General features: G+C 47.2%; 1 protein-coding gene across 2 annotated transcripts in view; it reads left to right on the top strand.

The window, feature by feature from the left end:
* The window catches only part of LOC125465071 (granulocyte colony-stimulating factor receptor-like), a 176,390-nt gene that overhangs the window by 92,011 nt on the left and 61,428 nt on the right, over nucleotides 1-22,951 (top strand). For both annotated transcript variants that reach the window (XM_048558159.2, XM_048558158.2), the window contains exons 8-9: nucleotides 7,808-7,890; nucleotides 19,953-20,175. In XM_048558159.2, coding sequence (XP_048414116.2) covers nucleotides 7,808-7,890; nucleotides 19,953-20,175 — 306 coding nt within the window. The remainder of the gene's footprint in view (nucleotides 1-7,807; nucleotides 7,891-19,952; nucleotides 20,176-22,951) is intronic.

Raw genomic sequence — 22,951 nt, 5'->3', positions numbered from 1 at the left:
CGGGTCTGACAAAGGAATTAAGGCCACCTTGCATGTTGATGAGGAAGCAATTCCATGATTCTGTAAGGTCCATCCAGTGGCATTTGCCTTCCACACAAAACTAGAGGCAGAAATCGGGAAGCTGGAATATGAAGGGATCATCAAACCAATACATTTGGCAAAATGGGCAGCACCAGTCATACTGATTGTGAAGCCCACCTTTGGAGATTTTAATCAGAGTAAACTGCTTTTTGCAGCTGGACAAATACCCAATCCCTTTCACAGGATTTATACACAAAGCTGGCAGGGGGTGTCCTTCACAAAGCTGGACATGAGCCACGCATACTTGCAATTGCATTTAGATGAAGATTCCCAGAGTTCTGCTCTCATCAATACCCATAAAGGGTTTGTACCAATACGCAACACTACTATTTGGAATATCATCAGCCTGTGCAATTTTTCAATGGACACTGGAGAACATTTTATAAACATAGGACATTACAGCACAGTACAGGGCCTTCGGCCCTCGATGTTGTGCCGACCTGTCATACCGATCTCAAGCCCATCTAACCTACACTATTCCACGTGCGTCCATATGCTTATCCAATGACGACTACAACGTACCTAAAGTTGTTGAATCTACTACCGTTGCAGGCAAAGTGTTCCATTCCCTTACTACTCTGAGTAAAGAAACTACCTCAGACATCTGTCCTATATCTTTCACCCCTCAATTTAAAGCTATGCCCCCTTGTGCTCGCCGTCACCATCCTAGGAAAAAGGCTCTCCCTATCCAACCCTCTGATTATTTTATATGTTTCAATTAAGCCACCTCTCAACCTTCTTCTCTCTAATGAAAACAGCCTCAAGTCCCTCAGCCTTTCCTCGTAAGACCTTCCCTCTATACCAGGCAACATCCTAGTAAATCTTCTCTGCAACCTTTCCAAAGCTTCCACATCCTTCTTATAATGCAGTGACCAGAACCGTATTCAATACTCCAAGTGCGGCCGCACTAGAGTTTTGTACAGCTTCACCATAACCTCTTGGTTCCAGAACTCAATCCCTCTATTAATAAAAGCTAAAACACTGTATGCCTTCTTAACAGCCCTGTCAACCTGGGTGGCAACTTTCGAGGATCTGTGTACATGGACACAGAGATCTCTCTGCTCATCTACACTACTAAGAATCTTACCATTAGCCCTGTACTTTGCCTTCTGGTTACTCCTACCAAAGTGCATCACCTCACACTTGTAAAGGTCTACCTCAGGTCTCTATTTACCTACATGATGTGCTAAAACAGGGAAGACCAATAAGAAGCACTTAGATAACTCGGACATAATTCTTAGAGATTTCTTGCAGGTGAGCATGTGCTTTATAAAGGGAAAAAAAAATGTGTCCCAGGCATCGTACATTGACCTACTTGGGCTACAGAGTCAACAAGACCAGGCTACTTGTTGGAAGATAAAGTGAGCCTAATCAAAAAAGTGCCCTGGTTGCCGCATCTGTTCCAGGGCTTAGGTCTTTCCTTGGGCTGGTGAGCCATTCCTGAAAGTTCATACGTGACCTGGCCTCCATTCGACACCTTTTCATTGACTTTTTTAAAAAGGCTTAGCCTTAGAAATGGGCCATGTAGGGGACAAAGGATGATTATTGGCAGGGAGGGGTCAGAGATTGAGGGGAAGATCCTGCTCTGTTCCAGGTGGAGTTCAGCAGCTCCACATATTCTTCACTTCAGTTGTGGGCCACTGTTGTGTGCAGAGGGAGTGAGCCTCAGCAAGGTAGGGGATCCTGGTCTAGCTGCTTGGGAGTTTGATAGGGCTGAAACACTGCAGCTGGCCAGGAACGGAAGGTCTTTGGCATCTGTGTAGTTTTGGGGGGCTCCCCAGGAGGTGGGATGGCAGTTCCAGCAGGTGTGTGTTTATTTTATTTGGTGATGTGTTCTTCCTGATGCAGACGTCAGGCAGTGGGTGGCACTGACACACAAGTCAGAGAATAGCAAAGAATACCCTAAAATGGAACCAAGTGAGCCAGGTCCCATGGTAAACAACTCTAAAATGAATCTTGTGATGCTCAGTGGAATTTGAGGCCCCAACGACTTTCCAAATTTAAACTGAAAGAATACTGAAACGGCAGTTTTAAAGAATTTACCTTAAATGGTGTCCCACAGGCCATCAAAAATCAAAACAAGCACTTGGCTTTATTGTAGAGGGATAGAGTTGGACAAGTTTGAGAACAGATTATATAAGAGCACATATTAATTATCCCCATCAAACAATTCCAGGACTGAGACAACACAGGTTTCAAACAGAATGACGTTTTCTCTCTTCAATCTCCATCACACACTCCAAGGACAAGTACAGCACGGATTTAGATACAGAATAAAATTCTTTCTACACTGACCCCATCAAACACTCCCAGGACAAGTACAACATGACACAGAATAACAGAAACAGAAATTGCTTGTTGAACACAGCGGGTCTGGCAGCATCTATGATGACAAATTAGAGTGAACATTTGTACCAGTACAGGTACAAGCACAGGATTAATAATTAGTAAGTGTTAGTAAAAATTAATTTTAAAAAAGATATTAAAAGGAACTAGGGGAGGACATTTTTGATACCTTGACTTTCGATATAGGAGCTGTCCTCTGGATTGGAAAATTTCACATAACGCTCCACTTTTTAGGAAGGGTGAAAGAGGAGACCTGGGAAATTACAAGCCAGTTAGCCTCACACCTGTGGTTGAGAAATTTTTGGAGCCTATACCCAAGGGTAGGGAAAGCCAGCCTGGATTCATGACAGTACGTCATGCTTGACAAATCTCATTGAATATTTTGAAGAGGCGACTAAGGTGTTGGACAGGGAATGTCTATGGATGCCGTCTTTGTGGACTTCCAGAAGGCACTTGAGAAAGTCCCACATAAACTACTGTTTACTGACACAGAAGCCTACAGAACTTTGACCAAATTACTGACATGCTGGGAAATTGGTAGAGTGGCAGGCAACAGAACGTAGGGGTAATAGTTAAATTCTCAAATTGGCAGGATGTGACCAATGGTGTCCTTCAAGGATGAGTTACAGCTTCATTATTCACATTGTTTATTAATAGAACATAGAACATTACAGCACAGTACAGGCCCTTCGGCCCTTGATGTTGTGCCGACCTGTCATACCGATCTCAAGCCCATCTAACCGACACTATTCCATGTACGTCCATAATTAATGACTTGGATAATAGCATAGAAAATCATATATCCAAAATTGCTGATGACACAATGTTAATGATGACAGCACAAAATTACAAAGGGATATTGGTTGACTAAGTACATTGCCAGAACTGTGGCAAATTGAGCTCAATTTAAGCAGAGATGATGGGAACTGCAGATGCTGGAGAATCCAAGATAACAAAGTGTGAAGCTGGATGAACACAGCAAGCCAAGCAGCATCTTAGGAGCACAAAAACTCTCTGATGAATGGTCTAGGCCCGAAATGTCAGCTTTTGTGCTCCTAAGATGCTGCTTGGCCTGCTGTGTTCATCCAGCTTCACACTTTGTTAGCTCAATTTAAGCAAGTGGGAGGCTTGAAAAGGGATACTTACTAGATGGTGGGGTATTAAATACAGGGGTTGTCCAAATACTCTTGGGGGGTTCAGGTCAATAGATCTTTAAAATGTCATGAACAGTTGGAGAAAATAATTGAGAAAGCTACTGAAATGCTGGCCTTTGTATCTAGAGGACAGGTGTATGAAGATGCAGAAATTATGCTGCAGTTACACAAAACTGATCAGACCCTACTTGGTACACAGCAAGCAGATTTGGAAAACATATCTTAGGAAAGACACCCTAAGCCTTCCTGCTCCTCTGATGCTGCTCGGCCTGCTGTGTTCATCCAGCCCTACACGTTGTTATCTCAGCTTCTTCAGCATCTGCAGTTCCTACTATCTCTGAAACAATTTTAACCCTGTGGAGAAAGGTAAACTGGTTCCACTGGTTGGTGATTCTAGAACAAGGAGCATAGTCTGAGAATTAGGGCCAGATCCTTCAGGAGAGATGTTTGGAATCATGTCCATGCACAAAGGATATTTGGAACCGTCTTCCACAAATGGCAGTTGATGCAGAATCAGTTGTTAATTTTAAATCTGAGATAGATCAGTTTTTGTTAAGCAAAGGAATTAAAGGGAAACAAAAACAAAGTGGCTGGAAAAGCTCAGCAGCATTTGTGGAGGAGAAAACAGTTCACATTTCAGGTCCAGTGACCCTCCTCAGAACTGGTGGCGGCTGGGAAAACGTTAGTTTATATGCAGAAAGTGGGGAGGTGGGTGGGGTCAGGAGTAACCGATAGGATAGAGCCCAAAGAGAGAGAAAGAGTAGCTAACAATCAGGCTGGGAGGGTGAATAGTTGTTAATGGGGACTGTTAGTGACTAACAACAGTGGGTGCGTAGTGGCAGGCTATGTGGTAACAAGGCCTGGGGTGTGGGGTGGGGGCTGCGACATGGGGGAGTTTAGGCCCTAAAGTTATTGAACTCAATATTGAATCCGGAGGGCGGTAGGATCCGCAAGTGGAAAATGAGGTGTTGTTCCTCCAGCTTGCACTGGGCTTCACAGGATCACTGTAGCAAGCCGGAATCAGAGGTGTTTGTCAGGGAGAAAGGTGGTGCATTGAAGTGGCAGGTAACAGGTGGTTCTAGGTCTTTTTTTGCGAGCAGAACATAGATATTCTGCCAAGTAGTTGCCCAGTCTACACTTTTCTTCCCCAATGTAGAGGGGACCATATTGTGAGCAGCGAATGCAGTAGACTAGATTCTGGGAAGTGCAAGAAGTGTTGCTTCACCTGGAAGGTATGTTTGGGCCCTTGGATACTGGGGAGGGAGGAGGTAAATGGGCAGGTGTTGCACCTTTGCTGGTTACAGGGGAAGTTGCCGTAGGGCTGTGGGGAGGTGTTAGGGGTGAAGGAAGTACATACCAGGGTGTCCCAGAGGGAATGGTCCCTGCAGAAGGTGGACAAGGGAGGGGAGGGGAACATTGTCCGGAGGTGGCATCTTGCTGGAGGTGGCGGAAATGGTGTCTGATGATCTTCTGGATGTGGATGCTGGAGGGATGATTGGTGAGGATAAGGGGAACCCTAATCACTGTTGCGGGAGGGAAGAGAAGGGGTGAGGGCAGAAGTGCGGGAGATGGGTCAGACCCGATTGAGGGCACTGTTGATAATGGAGCTATGGAATCCTCAGTTGAGGAAGAACATGGACATTTCGGAGGCTCCCTTGGCCTCATCAGAACATATGCAATGGAGATGGAGGACCTGAGAGAATGGGAGGGAGTCTTTACAGGAAATGGGGTGTGAGGATGTATAATCCAGTTAGCTGTGGGAGTCAGTGGGTTTGTAATGGATATTAGGTGGCCAGTCTATCCCCAGAAATGGAAACAGAAATGTCGAGGAACCGAAGGGAGGAGTCAGAGATAGACCAGGTAACAGTGAGGGCAGGGTGGAAATTGGAGGTGAAATTGTTGAAGTTTTCCAATTCCCATCGAAAGAGGGAAGCAGCACCGATGATATCATCGATGTTTCGGAGAAAGAGTTGTGGGTGGGGGCCAGAATAGGACTGGAACAAGGAATGTTCCACATACCCCACGAAGAGGCAGGCATAACTTGGACCCATGCGGGTACACATGGCAACCCCTCTTACCTGAAGAAAATGATAGGAGGTGAAAGAGAAGTTGTTGAGGTTGAGGACAAGATCAGCCAAGCGGAGGAGAGTGGTGGTGGATGGGGATGGTTCAGGTCCTTGCTGCAGGAAATAGCGGAGAGCCCTAAGACCCTCCTTGTGGGGGATGGACGTGTAAAGGGATTGCACATCCAAGGTAAAGCAGAGGTGGCTGGAGCCGGGAAACTGGAGGCTTTGAAACCAGCATTAGGCGTCAGATGAATCATGGATGTATGTGGGTAGGGATTGGGCCATGGGAGAAGACTGAGTCAAGGTAGGAAGAGAAGGGATATTGACAAAGGTCGATATATGGAGTTAGGCCGCAGATCAGCTATGATCTCACTGAATAGAGGATCAGATCTGAGGGGCTATATGGTGTACTCCCGTTCCTATGTTCCTCAACACAGAGTAGCACTCTCACACTACTGTTTCATCAAACACTTCCCAGTACAACATGGGAGAGGTAATGGGAACTGCAGATGCTGGAGAATCCAAGATAACAAAGTGTGGAGATGGATGAACACAGCAGGCCAAGCAGCATCTCAGGAGCACAAAAGCTCAGAGAGGGTGGTAGGGTGAGGGTTCTGGAATAAATAGGGAGAGAGGGGGAGGCAGACCGAAGATGGAGAAAAGAAGATAGGTGGAGAAGAGTATAGGTGGGGAGGTAGGGAGGGGATAGATCAGTCCAGGGAAGACGGACAGGTCAAGGAGGTGGGATGACGTTAGTAGGTAGGAAATGGAGGTGCGGCTTGGGGTGGGAGGAAGGGATGGGTGAGAGGAAGAACAGGTTAGGGAGGCAGAGACAGGCTGGGCTGGTTGTGTGACGCGGTGGGGGAAGGGGAGATTTTGAAGCTGGTGAAGTCCACATTGATTCCATTGGGCTGCAGGGTTCCCAAGCGGAAAATGAGTTGCTGTTCCTGCAACCTTCAGGTGGCATCATTGTGGTACTGCAGGAGGCCCATGATGGACATGTCATCTAAAGAATGGGAGGGGAAGTGGAAATGGTTCATGACTGGGAGATGCAGTTGTTTATTGCGAACCGAGCGGAGGTGTTCTGCAAAGCAGTCCCCAAGCCTCCGCTTGGTTTCCCCGATGTGGAGGAAGCCACACCGGGTACAATGGATACAGTATACCACATTGGCAGATGTGCAGGTGAACCTCTGCTTAATATGGAAAGTCATCTTGGGGCCTGGGATAGGGGTGAGGGAGGAGGTATGGGGGCAAGTGTAGCACTTCCTGCGGTTGCAGGGGAAGCTGCTGGGTGTGGTGCGGTTGGAGGGCAGTGTGGAGCGAACAAGGGAGTCATGGAGAGAGTGGTCTCTCCGGAATGCAGACAAGGGTGGGGATGGAAAAATGTCTTGGGTGGTGGTCGGATTGTAGATGGCGGAAGTGTCGGAGGATGATGCGTGTATCCGGAAGTTGGTGGGGTGGTGTGTGAGAACGAGGGGGATCCTCTTTGGGCGGTTGTAGCTGGGGCAGCGTGTGAGGGATGTATTGCGGGAAATGCAGGAGACGCGGTCAAGGGCGTTCTCGACCACTTTGGGGGGAAAGTTGCGGTCCTTGAAGAACTTGGACATCTGGGATGTGCGGGAATGGAATGCTTCATCCTGGGAGCAGATGCGGCGGAGGCGGAGGAATTAGGAATAGGGGATGGAATTTTTGCAGGGGGTGGGGGGTGAGTGGGAGGAGGTGTATTCTAGGTAGCTGTGGGAGTCGGTGGGCTTGAAATGGACATCAGTTACAAGCTGGTTGCCTGAGATGGAGACTGAGAGGTCCAGGAAGGTGAGGGATGTGTTGGAGATGGCCCAGGTGAACTTGAGGTTGGCGTGGAAGGTGTTGGTGAAGTGGATGAACTGTTTGAGCTCCTCTGTACAACATGGGGTCAGATTCAGAGTAAAGCTCCCTCCACACCATCTGCTTCAAACACTCCCAGAAGATTAACAGAAGGGTTTACTTACATTATAAATCTGCCTCTATATTGTCTCATATTTGAATGCACAGGAAGCAACAGCATGTTTCAGATAAGAGTATTGCTGTCAATTATAGATTCCTCAAAAATATCCAAAACAGGCAGAGCACTAATCCATGACATTGAAAAATCCTCAGTTAACTATTGTTTTTCTGTTGTAGCTCCTGTGGGGACACCTGACGTCTGGTGGCATTTTGAAGGTTCTGCTCAAGATGAAAAAATGCACATTCGAATATTTTGGAAAGTGAGTAATCTGGAGAGAGAATTTATTCATTTCATACTGTTGTCGAGGCCTATATTGATTACAGGGACAGTGGAAACATGATTTTTTTTTTAAAAAAAGAAATCAGTCTTGAGATGTGACATGGGTTCACTAAGACCATGACTGATCTGGTTGTGCCATCAGTTCCACATTCCTGCCTGCACCCTGAAATGTATGCCTCTGCTCACTATCAAAAACCTATCCAACTCAGCATTTGAAGAACCTGCCTCCACCTCCTTCTTTGTGCCAGAAACTGTTAGAACATAGAACGTTACAGCACAGTACAGGCCCTTCGGCCCTCGAAGTTGTGCCGATCTGTCATACCAATCTGAAGCCCATCTAACTTACACTATTCCATGTACGTCCATATGCTTGTCCAATGACGACTTAAATGTACCTAAAGTTGGCGAATTTACTACCGTTGCAGGCAAAGCATTCCATTCCCTTACTACTCTGAGTAAAGAAACTACCTCTGACATCTGTCCGATATCTTTCACCCCTCAATTTAAAGCTATGCCCCCTCGTGCTCGCCGTCACCATCCTAGGAAAAAGGCTCTCCCTATCCACCCTATCTAACCCTCTGATTATCTTACATGTCTCAATTAAGCCACCTCTCAACTTTCTTCTCTCTAACGAAAACAGCCTCATGTCCCTCAGCCTTTCCTCGTAAGACCTTCCCTCCATACCAGGCAACATCCTAGTAAATCTCCTCTGCACCCTTTCCAAAGCTTCGACATCCTTCTTATAATGCGGCGACCAGAACTGTATTCAATACTCCAAGTGCGGCCGCACCAGAGTTTTGTATAGCTGGAGCATAACCTCGTGGTTCCGGAACTCGATCCCTCTATTAATAAAAGCTAAAACACTGTATGCCTTCTTAACAGCCCTGTCAACCTGGGTGGCAACTTTCAAGGATCTGTGTACATGGACACCGAGATCTCTCTGCTCATCTACACTACCAAGAATCTTACCATTAGTCCTGTACTTTGCATTCCGGTTACTCCTACCAAAGTGCATCACCTCAAACTTGTCTGCATTAAACACCATTTGCCACCTCTCATCTTGGCTCTTCAGCTTATCTATGTCTCTCTGCAACCTACAACATCCTTCAGCACTATCCGCAACTCCACCGACCTTGGTGTCGCCTGAAATTCCTCGCCCTCATCCAGGTCATTTATAAAAATGACAAACAGCAGTGGACCCAACACAGACCCTTGCGGTACACCACTAGTAACTGGTCTCCAGGATGAACATTTCCCATCAACTACCACCCTCTGTCTTCTTTCAGCAAGCCAATTTCTGATCCAAACTGCTATATCTCCCACAATCCCATTCCTCCGCATTTTGTACAATAGCATACTGTGGGGAACCTTATCGAAAGCCTTGCTGAAATCCATATACACCACATCAACCGGTTTACTCTCATCTACCTGTTCGGTCACCTTCGAAGAACTCAGTAAGGTTTGTGAGGCACGACCTTCCCTTCACAAAACCATGCTGACTATCCCTAATCAAATTATTCTTTTCTAGATGATTATGAATCCTATCTACTTATAACCTTTTCCAACACTTTACCAACAACTGAGGTAAGGCTCACAGGTCTGTAATTCCCAGGGTTGTCTCTACTCCCCTTCTTGAACAGGGGAGAAGCCTGAACATTATTGAAGTTGCATCATTCATGCAATTAAAGAGTATTCTGTCACACTCCTGAGTTGTGGTTAACAAGGTGTGGAGCTGGATGAATACAGCAGGAAAGTCTTCTTGGGGCCTGGGATGGGGGTGAGGGCTTTCTGGAGGGACTACACTCTCCGCAACTCCTTTGTCCACTCCACACTCCCCTCCAGCTCCACCACAAACGGCACATTTCCCTGCAACCGCAGGACGTGCTACACCTGCTTCCATACCTCCTCTCTCACTGCCATTCCAGGCCCCAAGAAGACTTTCCACATCAAGCAGATGTTCACCTGCACATCTGCTAATGTGGTATACTGCATCCGCTATACCCGTTGTGGCCTCCTCTATATCAGGGAAACCAAGCGGAGTACTTACACTCAATTCTCACTAAACAACTGCACCTCCCAGTCGCAAACCATTTCAACTCCCCCTCCCATTCTGCAGATGACATATCCATTCTGGGCCTCCTGCAGTGCCACAATGATGCCAAAGGTTGCAGGAACAGCAACTCATATTCCACTTGGGAACCCTGTAGCCCAATGGTATCAATGTGGACTTCACAAGCTTTAAAATCTCCCCTCCACCTACTGCATCCCAAAACCAGCCCAGCTCACCCCCGCCTCCCTAACCAATCCCCTCCTCCCACCTCAAGCCCCACCCCCATCTCCTACCTATTAACCTCATCCTGCTCCCTTGACCTGTCTGTCCTCCCTGGACTGACCTATTTCCTCTCTACTTCTACTCACCTTTACTGGCTTCACCCCCACCTCTTTGACCTGTCTGTCTCCTCTCCACCTATCAACGTCTGTATCCATCTTCTATCCACCTCCCTCCCTATTTATTTCAGAACCCCCTTCCCCTCCCCAATTTCTGAAGAAGGGTCTCAGCCCGAAACGTCAGCCTTCCTGCTCCTCTGATGCTGCTTGACCTGTGTTCATCCAGCTCTACACCTTGTCATCTCAGATTCTCTAGTATCTTCAGTTCCTATTATCTCGGAGTTGGGGTTCTCAGCTTTTGAGAGCTCGAAATTTACCTACTCACCAAGGAATTCCTAGCTGCTGGCTTGCTGTTGTTGCCACGGTATTTATATGGCTTGCCATATTAAGTAGAGTTAAAAGAAGTGACTGGTGAAGTATTGGATATTGCCATTTTCCAAATTCCTTAGTTTCTGGAAAGGTCCCTTCAGATCAGAACGTAATGCATATAACTCCTGCATTCAAGAAAGGAGAACGATAGAAATCAGAAAACTACAGGCCTGTTATCCTAATGTCTGTCACATGTGGAGTACTTGGACTTCAAGAAGGCATTTGATAAGATGTCATACCAATGACTATAGCACAAAATCAAATTTAATGTGTAGGGTCAACATATTTGCTTGGTTAGTGAATTGAAAGAGGGCTAAATATTACACATTTCTCCTTTTACTCCTCTCATTTTCTTCAGGTAAGAGCGTTGCTGTGGGTACCTGCATGGCCCCCAGTTAGGCCTGTATCTTCAGGTGGTACGTGGAACATTCCTTGTTCCTGTCCTATTCCAGCCCCCACCCACAACACTGTCTCCGATACATTGATGATATCATTGGTGCTGCTTCCCACTCTCACCTGGAATTGGGAAACTTCATCAATTTCGCGTCCAATTTCCACCTTGCCCATCTCTTACTCCTCCTTTCCTTGACATTTCTGTTTTCTTTTCCGGGGATAGACTGGCCACTAATATCCATTACAAACCCACTGACTCCCACAGCTACCTGTACTATACATGCTCACACCCCACTTCCTGTAAAGACTCCATCCCATTCTTTCAGTTCCTCCGTCTCATATGTTCAGATGAGTCCAACTTTGACAAGGGAGCCTCCAAAATGTCCAAAGTCTTCCTCAGCTGAGGATTCCCCAGTTCCATTGTCAACAGGCACTTCAACCAGGTCTGACCCATCTCCCGCACTTTCACCCTCACCCCTTCTCTTCTCTCCCGCAACAGCGGTAGGGTCCCCTTATCTTTACCTACCATCCCATTAGCATCCACATCCAGAAGATTATCAGACGCCATTTACGCCACCTCTAGCAAGATGCCACCATTAGACACATATTCCCCTCCCCTCCCTTGTCCGCCTTCCTCAGGGACCGTTCCCTTCGGGACATACTTCCTTCACCCTCAACACCTCCCCACAGCCCTACGGCACCTTTCTCCTGTAACTGGTGAAGGTGGAACACCTCCCCATTTACCTCCTCACTCCCCAGTATCCAAGTGCCCAAACATACCTTTCAGGTGAAGCAACACTTCACCTGCACTTCCCAGATTCTAGCCTTTGTTGCTCACAATGTGGTCCCCTCTACACTGGGGAAGAAAAGCGTAGACTGGGCAACTACTTGGCAGAACATCTACGCCAAAGAGACCCTGAACTGCCTGTTGCCTGCCAGTTTAACACACCACCCTGCTCCCTGGCCATAATCTTTGTCTCTGGCTCTCTGCAGTGTTCCAGCAAAGCTCAACACAAGCTGGAAGAATGCCTCATTTTCCACTTGGGGACCCTACAACTCTCTGGACTCAATATTGAGTTCAATAATTTAACGGCCTAAACTCTCCCATGTCTCAGCCCCCCACTCCACGCACCAGGGCTTGGTACCACGTAGCCTGCCACTACATACCCCCCCCACCCCGCCTCCGTTGTTAGTCACTAACAGTTCCCATTAAAAACTACTCACCCTCCGAGCCTGATCGTTAGCAACTCCTTTGTCTGTCCAACAGTCTCTCTTTGGGCTCTATCTTATTGTTTACTCCCTCCCCCACACACCTCCCTGTTTACTACATATAATCTGACGTTTTCTGAGCCACCACCAGTTCTGAGGAAGGGTGACTGGACCCAAAACATTAACTGTTTTATCCTTGATAATAAAATGTGAGGCTGGATGAACACAGCAGGCCAAGCAGCATCTCAGGAGCACAAAAGCTGACGTTTCGGGCCTAGACCCTTCATCAGAGAGGGGGATGGGGAGAGGGAACTGGAATAAATAGGGAGAGAGGGGGAGGCGGACCGAAGATGGAGAGTAAAGAAGATAGGTGGAGAGAGTATAGGTGGGGAGGTAGGGAGGGGATAGGTCAGTCCAGGGAAGACGGACAGGTCAAGGAGGTGGGATGAGGTGGTAGGTAAGAAATGGAGGTGCGGCTTGGGGTGGGAGGAAGGGATGGGTGAGAGGAAGAACCGGTTAGGGAGGCAGAGACAGGTTGGACTGGTTTTGGGATGCAGTGGGTGGTGGGGAAGAGCTGGGCTGGTTGCGTGGTGCAGTGGGGGGAGGGGACGAACTGGGCTGGTTTAGGGATGCGGTGGGGGAAGGGGAGATTTTGAAACTGGTCAAGTCCACATTGATACCATTAGGCTGCAGGGTTCCCAGGCGGAATATGAGTTGCTGTTCCTGCAACCTTCGGGTGGCATCATTGTGGCAGTGCAGGAGGCCCATGATGGACATGTCATCTAGAGACTGGGAGGGGGAGTGGAAATGGTTTGCGACTGGGAGGTGCAGTTGTTTGTTGCGAACTGAGCGGAGGTGTTCTGCAAAGCAGTCCCCAAGCCTCCGCTTGGTTTCCCCAATGTAGAGGAAGCCGCACCGGGTACAGTGGATGCAGTATACCACATTGGCAGATGTGCAGGTGAACCTCTGCTTAATGTGGAATGTCATCTTGGGGCCTGGGATAGGGGTGAGGGAGGAGGTGTGGGGACAAGTGTAGCATTTCCTGCGGTTGCAGGGGAAGGTGCCGGGTGTGGTGGGGTTGGAGGGCAGTGTGGAGCGAACAAGGGAGTCACGGAGAGAGTGGTCTCTCCGGAAAGCAGAAAGGGGTGGGGATGGAAAAATGTCTTGGGTGGTGGGGTCGGATTGTAAATGGCGGAAGTGTCGGAGGATGATGCGTTGTATCCGGAGGTTGGTAGGGTGGTGTGTGAGAACGAGGGGGATCCTCTGAGGGCGGTTGTGGCGGGGGCGGGGTGTGAGGGATGTGTTGCGGGAAATACGGGACGATCACTGTGGGGGGAAAGTTGCGGTCCTTAAAGAACTTGGACATCTGGGATGTGCGGGAGTGGAATGTCTTATCGTGGGAGCAGATGCGGCAGAGGCGGAGGAATTGGGAATAGGGGATGGAATTTTTGCATGAGGGTGGGTGGGAGGAGGTGTATTCTAGGTAGCTGTGGGAGTCGGTGGGCTTGAAATGGACATCAGTTACAAGCTGGTTGCCTGAGATGGAGACTGAGAGGTCCAGGAAGGTGAGGGATGTGCTGGAGATGGCCCAGGTGAACTGAACGTTGGGTAAGGGGGTGGCCATGGGCACCCGCATGGGCCCCAGCTATGCCTGCCTCTTTGTAGGTTACGTGGAACAGTCCCTCTTCCGCACCTACACAGGCCCCAAACCCCACCTCTTCCTCCGGTACATTGATGACTGTATCGGCGCCGCCTCTTGCTCCCCAGAGGAGCTCGAGCAGTTCATCCACTTCACCAACACCTTCCACCCCAACCTTCAGGTCACCTGGGCCATCTCCAGCACATCTCTCACCTTCCTGGACCTCTCAGTGTCCATCTCAGGCAACCAGCTTGTAACTGATGTCCATTTCAAGCCCACCGACTCCCACAGCTACCTAGAATACACCTCCTCCCACCCACCCTCCTGCAAAAATTCCATCCCCTATTCCCAATTCCTCCGCCTCCGCCGCATCTGCTCCCACGATAAGACATTCCACTCCCACACATCCCAGATGTCCAAGTTCTTTAAGGACCGCAACTTTCCCCCCACAGTGATCGTCCCGTATTTCCCGCAACACATCCCTCACACCCCGCCCCCGCCACAACCGCCCTCAGAGGATCCCCCTCGTTCTCACACACCACCCTACCAACCTCCGGATACAACGCATCATCCTCCGACACTTCCGCCATTTACAATCCGACCCCACCACCCAAGACATTTTTCCATCCCCACCCCTGTCTGCTTTCCGGAGAGACCACTCTCTCCTTGACTCCCTTGTTCGCTCCACACTGCCCTCCAACCCCACCACACCCGGCACCTTCCCCTGCAACCGCAGGAAATGCTACACTTGTCCCCACACCTCCTCCCTCACCCCTATCCCAGGCCCCAAGATGACATTCCACATTAAGCAGAGGTTCACCTGCACATCTGCCAATGTGGTATACTGCATCCACTGTACCCGGTGCGGCTTCCTCTACATTGGGGAAACCAAGCGGAGGCTTGGGGACTGCTTTGCAGAACACCTCCGCTCAGTTCGCAACAAACAACTGCACCTCCCAGTCGCAAACCATTTCCACTCCCCCTCCCATTCTCTAGATGACATGTCCATCATGGGCCTCCTGCACTGCCACAATGATGCCACCCGAAGGTTGCAGGAACAGCAACTCATATTCCGCCTGGGAACCCTGCAGCCATATGGTATCAATGTGGACTTGACCAGTTTCAAAATCTCCCCTTCCCCTACTGCATCCCTAAACCAGCCCAGTTCGTCCCCTCCCCCCACTGCACCACCCAACCAGCCCAGCTCTTCCCCCCCACCCACTGCATCCCAAAACCAGTCCAACCTGTCTCTGCTTCCCTAACCTGTTCTTCCTCTCACCCATCCCTTCCTCCCACCCCAAGCCGCACCCCCATCTACCTCCTCACCTCATCCCACCTCCTTGACCTGTCCGTCTTCCCTGGACTGACCTATCCCCTCCCTACCTCCCCACCTATACTCTCTCCACCTATCTTCTTTACTCTCCATCTTCGGTCCGCCTCCCCCTCTCTCCCTATTTATTCCAGTTCCCTCTCCCCATCCCCCTCTCTGATGAAGGGTCTAGGCCCGAAACGTCAGCTTTTGTGCTCCTGAGATGCTGCTTGGCCTGCTGTGTTCATCCAGCCTCACATTTTATTATCTTGGAATTCTCCAGCATCTGCAGTTCCCATTATCTCTGAAACTGTTTTATCCTTCACAGGCACTGCCAGACCTGCTGAGCTTTTCCAGCCACTTTGTTTTTGTTCCTGACTTACAGCATCTGCAATTCTTTCCGTTTTTATTGAGCTGAATCTTAGATTTTTTTGCATCTAAACCTCAGCTGAAGTGAGCTGTTTGGAGGGATTAGTGATCAGGTTCACCTCATTAATTGACCACTACACCCTAAGGAATTTGATTTCTACCCCACCTCACCAGGTTTTATTTCTACAACAACTCAGCAGGTACACTGGAATTTATCAGCATCCTTTGCTCCTACACCATCTTTAAAAGCCTGCTGTGTGCCTAGAAACACATTTAGTTCAGAGCTGTCCTGCATGTCTCCTGAAATTGATTCCAGACAATACGGATGTGGAAGTTGGTGCTCTGCATTGTGGGTGGGGTGTGGCTGGGTGGGATGGTGCATAGGTAGGTCTTCATGTGGTGGCCATGCCACCAGACTATGCCAACTGGCTCGGAGGTGTCCACTTGGATTAAAGTAGTCTCAGCTTTCTGGAGAAAAGTGTAGAATGGGCGACCACTTTGCAGAACATCTATGTTCTGCTCACCAAAAAGACCCTGAACTGCCTGTTGCCTGCCAGTTTAACACACCACCTGTAGGAAGAAGGTTAATCTCCCTTTCCATTCAGACTGGGGATGTTCATCATGTTCCCTCCTCCTATGAGACCTTACACTAGCTCTGCCTCTGCTACTGGACCCATCTCTCAGCATGGCCCTTGCTCTACAACTCTCAATACTACTTCCCCAATCACCTTCATCCATCCCAAGCTCCAACACCCTTAACTATGCTGCCTACTGCTTCACTACAACACCTCCCCACCTGCACAGACTTTAATAGCTATGTCACTCACTGCCCGGGAGGGTAGTTGAGGCAGGATACTTCACAACCTTTTAAAAAAGGTACTGGGATGAGCAGTTGGGAATGTCATAACATTCAAGCCTATCAACCTAGAGCTAGAACGTGGGACTAGCGCAGGTTAGTGTAGCTGTGGCAGTACAAATTTGATTAGCCGAAGGGCCTCTTCTGTACCGTATAATTCTACTTCATCTCCCATCGTACCTGCCTCTATCTCATTCCAAAGGGGGAAAACAGCCCATAATGGGGAAGAGAGAGTCCAGATGGTGGTGTGCTGCCTGACAGTTGATTTCTCACCCTTTATGAGATTAGGATCCCAACTCTGACTACCCCAAGCAGGATCTGGATAAGTATTGAAGGCTGCCCATGACTTAATGTGCAGAGATGTACCTGAGCAAACTCTATCCCTCTGAATGAACTCTGGGCATCGGTGTCTCTGGCATATTCCATAGCCAGTAATCACATGCACCCCACAATGACATCTGACATGCGCCCGCTTCTAACAATCCTCATGCCACATCTCTGATCCACTTATAGGAAACCTCTGCACATCAATTCTTCCTCTGGACTTTACTGAGGCCTGCTGATAACCATGAGAAGCTTCCGGCATTTGTATCTGCACTAAACAGCATGGCAACATCATTAATATAAATCTGGTATTCCTGACTGAGGGAGAAAAGTGAAAAAAAAGGCCAGGCAATGCAAGTCAGTAATGCCATGAGCATTCACATAGACCCAGAGTGAGTGCGTGCTAGTTCAGTGAGTGAAGAACCTAGGTGGTACAGCCAAGTCCAGTCAATGAGCTGGGTGTATGTCCCTGAGAACATAGCGGTCTTGCTGCAGCATTACAGTGGTAGTTACTGGCAGCCTGAGGTGCAGAAGTTTCCTATAAGTGGATCAGAGATGTGTCATGAGGATTGTTAGAAGCTGGCACATGTCAGATGTCATTGTGGGGTGCATGTGGTTACTGGCTATGGAATATGCCAGAGACGTCGATGCCCAGTGTTCATTCAGAGCACACAGTGAGCCGAATCCGCCAAATTTTCACTCTGCTTTCGTGTTTTCTAGCTTTTTTTGATGAGTTTGATAATATGGGAGTGTGTACATTAATGAGGTGACTTGTGGTGTTAACAAGGTGTTTGACGATCAATTTGACAAACAAACAACTAGGGTCAAAGTGCACCTCATGACTGCCAAGACAGAATCTTCCCTGCTGCTTGTAAAAATTATAAAAGATGGTGTGATTTGCTCCTGATGTTTAAGTTGGTTTGCTGGACTTTCTGTTCAATTCTGCCACATATTCCCGCTATAGACTACACTGCTCAGGCTCTTATAACATTTCACTCAGAGAATATCAATAAATATGTCATTTCCAGCTGGTCAAGCTACAACTTGTAGTGTACCACAAGGATCAGGGCTGGGACCTTAACAAATTACAATCCATATCAATGTCATTGTGGCATAGTGCTGTACAGCACAGGAATAGACCCTTCAGTCCAACTTGTCTATGCTGACCAGATAGCGTAAATTAATCTAGTTCCTTTTGCCAGCATTTGGCCCAGATCCCTCCAAACGCTTCCTATTTAAAAATGACTTATAATTATATCTTAATTCCAGATATTCACATACCCATCCGAATTCCTTTTAAATGTTGTAATTGTACCAACTTCCACCGCTTCCTCTGGCAGCTCATTGCATGCATCCTTTATTCATTCATGGGATGAGGGCAACGCTGGCTAGGCAGCATTTATTGCCCATCCCTAATTGCCCAGAGAGCAGTTCAGAGTCAACCACATTGCTATGGGTCTGGAGTCACATGTAGGCCAGACCAGATAAGGATGGCAGATTCCTTCCCTAACAGATATTAGTGAACCAGATGGGATTTTCCCCACAATTGACAATGGATTCATGGTCATCATTCGATTCTTAATTCCAGATATTTATTGAATTCAAATTCCACCATCTGCTGTGGCAGGGTACAAATCTGAGTCTCCAGAACAGTAACTGGATCTCTAGATTAACAGTCCAGTGATAATACTACAATGCCATTTTACTACTATCTGCGTACAATCGTCATCCCTCAGGTCCCTTTTAAATCTTTCCCCTCTCACATTAAACCTGCGCCCTCTAGTTTTGAACTCAGCTACCGTGATTGCACAGTGCTCATCACCATTCACAACTCCTCAGGTATTGAAGCATTCCATAGAAACTTTCAAATTGAACAAGATCAGGACAATATCCAGACTTGGGCTTACAAGTGGCAAGTAACATTCACACAACACCAGGCAATGACCATGCTGAACAAGAGAGAATCTAACAATTGCCATCTGGCATACGGTTACATTATCATTATTGAATCCCCCACAAACAACATCTTGGAGTTACAGTTAATGAGAAACTGAGCAGGACTCACCATTCAAATACAATGACTACAAGAGCGAGTTACAGACTAGGAATACTGCAGTGAACAACTCACCTCCTGACTCCCCAAAGCCCATCCACCATCTACAGGAACAAGTCAGAAGTACGATGGCCCGAAACATCAGCTTTTGTGCTCCTAAGATGCCGCTTGCCCTGCTGTGTTCATCCAGCTCCACACTTTGTTACCTCAGATTCTCCAGCATCTGCAGTTCCTATTATCTCTGATACAATGGAATGCTTCCCACTTAACTAGATGGGTGCAGCTCTAGCAACACTTGTAGTGATTGGAACAAGGTCAGCCAGGTGGATTGCAATAGCATATGAGATCCTTGAGTGGGGCTCTTAACCTGGTCCAATCAGGGAGTCCTGGCTGACAGATATAAACAGGAGTGTTAGGGATTCTTTGTACTCTAGGAGCTAGCTGGGTTATTACCATTTACTGAAAAAAAGGGTAACTTGCAAATGGGATACCAGCCTTTGTGGAGTTATTTAAACACTCAGGCAGCTTGACACCATCAAGGACAAAGCAGCCTGCATGACTGACAAGCATCCACTCCCTCCAGCAGCGATGCTCAGTAGCAGCAGTGTGCACCATCTACAAGATACAGTGCATGGCTCCTGAAACAGCAGTAGTTGTGGCTGAGTCTGGGGTAAGTAAATTGGGGCATCATTAGGAGTGGGTTAATTGAGGTTGGGTGAGTGGTAGAATAATTGATGCAGAATAAGGGTTCACTGTGGCAGGATTTGGGATGGGTTAATTGAGTCAAGACAAGGGGTTAGTTAATTGGGGCTAAGTTATTGGTGGGTTGTGTCTGGGTTAGTGATAGATTAATTGGGACAGGGCAGGTCTATGATAAGTGATTTGGGGCCAGGGTAAAGGGGATGTTAATTGGGGGAGGGATAGAGTAGCAAGGATGTGCATACTGGAATTAGGGCTACTCTGTGAATATGCCACACCTGTTTAAGATCCTATTGAAACCTGACACACTTTCACAAATGATTGTGACAAGTTGGACAAATGTCAATCAGCTGATCTGTGCAGGGTTTGGCAGAGATTGCTTTGCTTTATTTTTCTGTGCTTTGGTTTTGAATATATTTGCAATGTTGTAACAGGAACTGAAGGAGTCAGAAATGAATGGGAGGATCCAAGGCTACAGAGTGACATATGGATGTGAACCTGATGCTAATCATCCTGAAGTCACTTTATGTAATACTACAAGTTTGAGCTGCAGAATCTCAACTCCCAAAGGAGATGGCAACATATGTGTCCGTGCTTACAACACAGCTGGGCACTCTCCTGCTGCATTGCTGGCACTGCCGACTCTATACCAGACAGGTAAGTTTTTCAGACAACACCTCCCCAGCCTCTCAATCCAGGAGGTGGGAAGGAAGGTCTGCATTCTGTTTTACTGCTGGTGGAACAAAGTGGAGAGTCTGGACCTGGCAAAAAGAAGGCAGGAGGAAGAAAGAACAAGAGAATGAGATAAAGAAATGGGGGATAAAGGGAAGAATGTATCAAAAACTTAGTTAGGCTTGAGAAGTTTTAAGAAGTAGGGCAATGTAAGGTGGCAGAGATTGGGAGAAAAGGCAAGATGGGTCATGTGAAGAATGGGGGAGGAGCTGTGCTCTGAGACTGAAGGTTGAGATTGATAAAATGGAATGTATTATATAGACTTTATAGAAGTAGACAAACTTGTCTAATTTACCCCTCTATTCAGAGTTCTGCACTTAGCAAGGATTACTATTTCAAGTAAATAAACACCAGCTACAAACAAACAACTTTGAACTTGTGGAATATTACTCTGCTGCTTAAATGCTAGTAATATTGTAAAACTCACTGTGTGCCCTCGCACACAATCACTACACATGACCATGACAAAGACACAGATGTCATGGAGAAAGGGGGGAAAAAAATGAGAAAGCAGCTCATTGTTGTCTGTTCACAGGGTGTGTTAAGATGATTCTTGTGTTCAGAATGCTGCCCCTCAGACTTTTTTGTTTGCATCCATTCATTGAATTTCAGGATGCACAGGGTGACTAGTTCACAATCATATGTAGACAGTGTTTAAGAAGGCATTTACTGCAGAGAACGGAGAGCTTCTGAGCTGGTGATGATCTGGAGAGCCAATCACTCAATTATTGGCAGACAGAGGGCTTTTTTTGTTTTAAATCAATAACTGGTTACTATGCTACAAATCAATCAGCTGCTCATTGCTTGCTGAATCTCAATTTGCTCAGAGTTATTGAACCCAGCTCATCTACAAACAAGATTCAGAAAAATATACAGCATTATAACTTTGGCCCAACTTGTCCTTACCAACCAGGTTTCCTTACCTGAAATAGTTCTATTGCAGGGCTTGGTCCTCATTCATGTAAACCTTTTCTAACCATGTTCCTGTCCCAATGTCTTTTAAATGTTGGTTGGTTTGTTCTTATTGCTTTTATTGTCACTTGTAAAGAAGTGCAGTGACAAGCTTTGTTTACAAGTGGTACAGGCAGATCACAGCAAGCAGAAGATGTACAGACAAAAAAGACATAGAGGCGTACAGGTTACATTATTGGACTCCAGCCTCAATACAACAGTCTGATTATGGTCAGAAAGAAGTTGTTCCTGAACTTGTGTATGTTCAGACTTCTGTATCTTCTGCCTGACTGAAGAAGTTGTAGGAGATCATTACCAGGGTACGATGGGTCTTTGATGTTGGCTGCCTTTCTGTAGCAGTGAGCTGTGTAAATAGGGTCCAATGGACAGAAGGTTGGCTTCTGTGAGGATCTGGGCTGCGCACACCACCTTTTGTAGTTTCTGGTGGCAACTACTCTGCCCAGGACTATATGTTGTAATTGTATCTAACTCCACCACTTCCTCTAGCAACTCATTCCACGCACACTACCGTCCTCTGTGTGTAAAAGTTGTCCCTCGGGTCCCTTTTAAATCTTTCGCCTCTCACCTTAAACCTGTGCCCTCTAGTTTTGGACTTTTACCCTGGAGAAAATACTTTGACTAGTCACTTTTATCAGCCACTGGGGCAGTCAGAGTCGGGATTCACTCCTCATTAGATTCGAATCTGTCTAGGCTGTTTGTTTCTTAAATGTTATGAGAGTTTCTGCCTCTACCACTCTTGCAGGGAGTGAGTTCCAGGTTCCTACTTGTCTCTGGATGAGAAGTTTTTTCCTCACATCACGTCTAAACCCTCTGCCTTCAAGCTATGTCCCTCTTGCAATTTATCTCTCCATCATGAGGAAAGGGTTTTTCTGTTTCCATCTCAATCACATGCTCTTTCAATCTCCTCTGCTACCAGGAAAAACAACCCTGGTTGTCTTGAGTGAGATTCTCCAGCCCAGGAAACATCCTGGCAAATCTCCTCCTCAGCCTCTCCAGTGCAATACCATATCTCCTCTGATGCCAGAACTGCACTCTAGCATTGGCCTATTGTGGGTTCCTTCCTAGAATGAATGAGGCATAGACTTAGAGGAAGGATAACATGCTTGAAGGCAGAAGATATGGTTTAGACCCTAAATGAGTATTTTGTTGGCATTCATCCAAATGAAGGATGTGGAGGTTAGTGAGATTGGTATGGAATTTACTAATATGCTAGGGCATTGAGATCATGGATAAAGTAGTGTTGGGTTTCTTGAAGAGCACTAAGTTGGATATGTCTGCAAGTCATTGAGAGTCCAGAAAAAGACGGCTAGAGCCTTGACCGAGATCTTTATATCCTCACTAACTACGGGAGAGGTCCCCGGAGGACTGGTTAGTTGCTAATGTTGTTCCTCTGTTCAAGAAGAGAAATAAGGATAATCCATGAAACTCATAGACTAGTGATTTTCACATTGGTTGGGAGCCATTGTAAACCATGTAAAAGCATAGCTTAATTAGGCTCAGTCAACATAGCTTTGTGTGGGGCAGGGCATGTCTTTACTAACTTGATTGAATTTTTGGAGAAGGTGATCATTGAGAGCAGAGCAGTGAATGTTGTTTACAAAGATTTTACTAAGGTTTTCAACAAACTTCCTCATGGTAGGCTCATCCAGAAAATTAAGATACGTGAGCTCCATGGTGACTTAGCATCTTGGAATCAGAATTGGCTTGCCCATCGAAGACCGGGTAGTGG

This window comes from Stegostoma tigrinum, chromosome 24 (genome assembly GCF_030684315.1).
Source record: "Stegostoma tigrinum isolate sSteTig4 chromosome 24, sSteTig4.hap1, whole genome shotgun sequence".
Lineage (NCBI taxonomy): Eukaryota > Metazoa > Chordata > Chondrichthyes > Orectolobiformes > Stegostomatidae > Stegostoma > Stegostoma tigrinum.
This window is presented reverse-complemented; position numbering and strand designations above follow the sequence as displayed.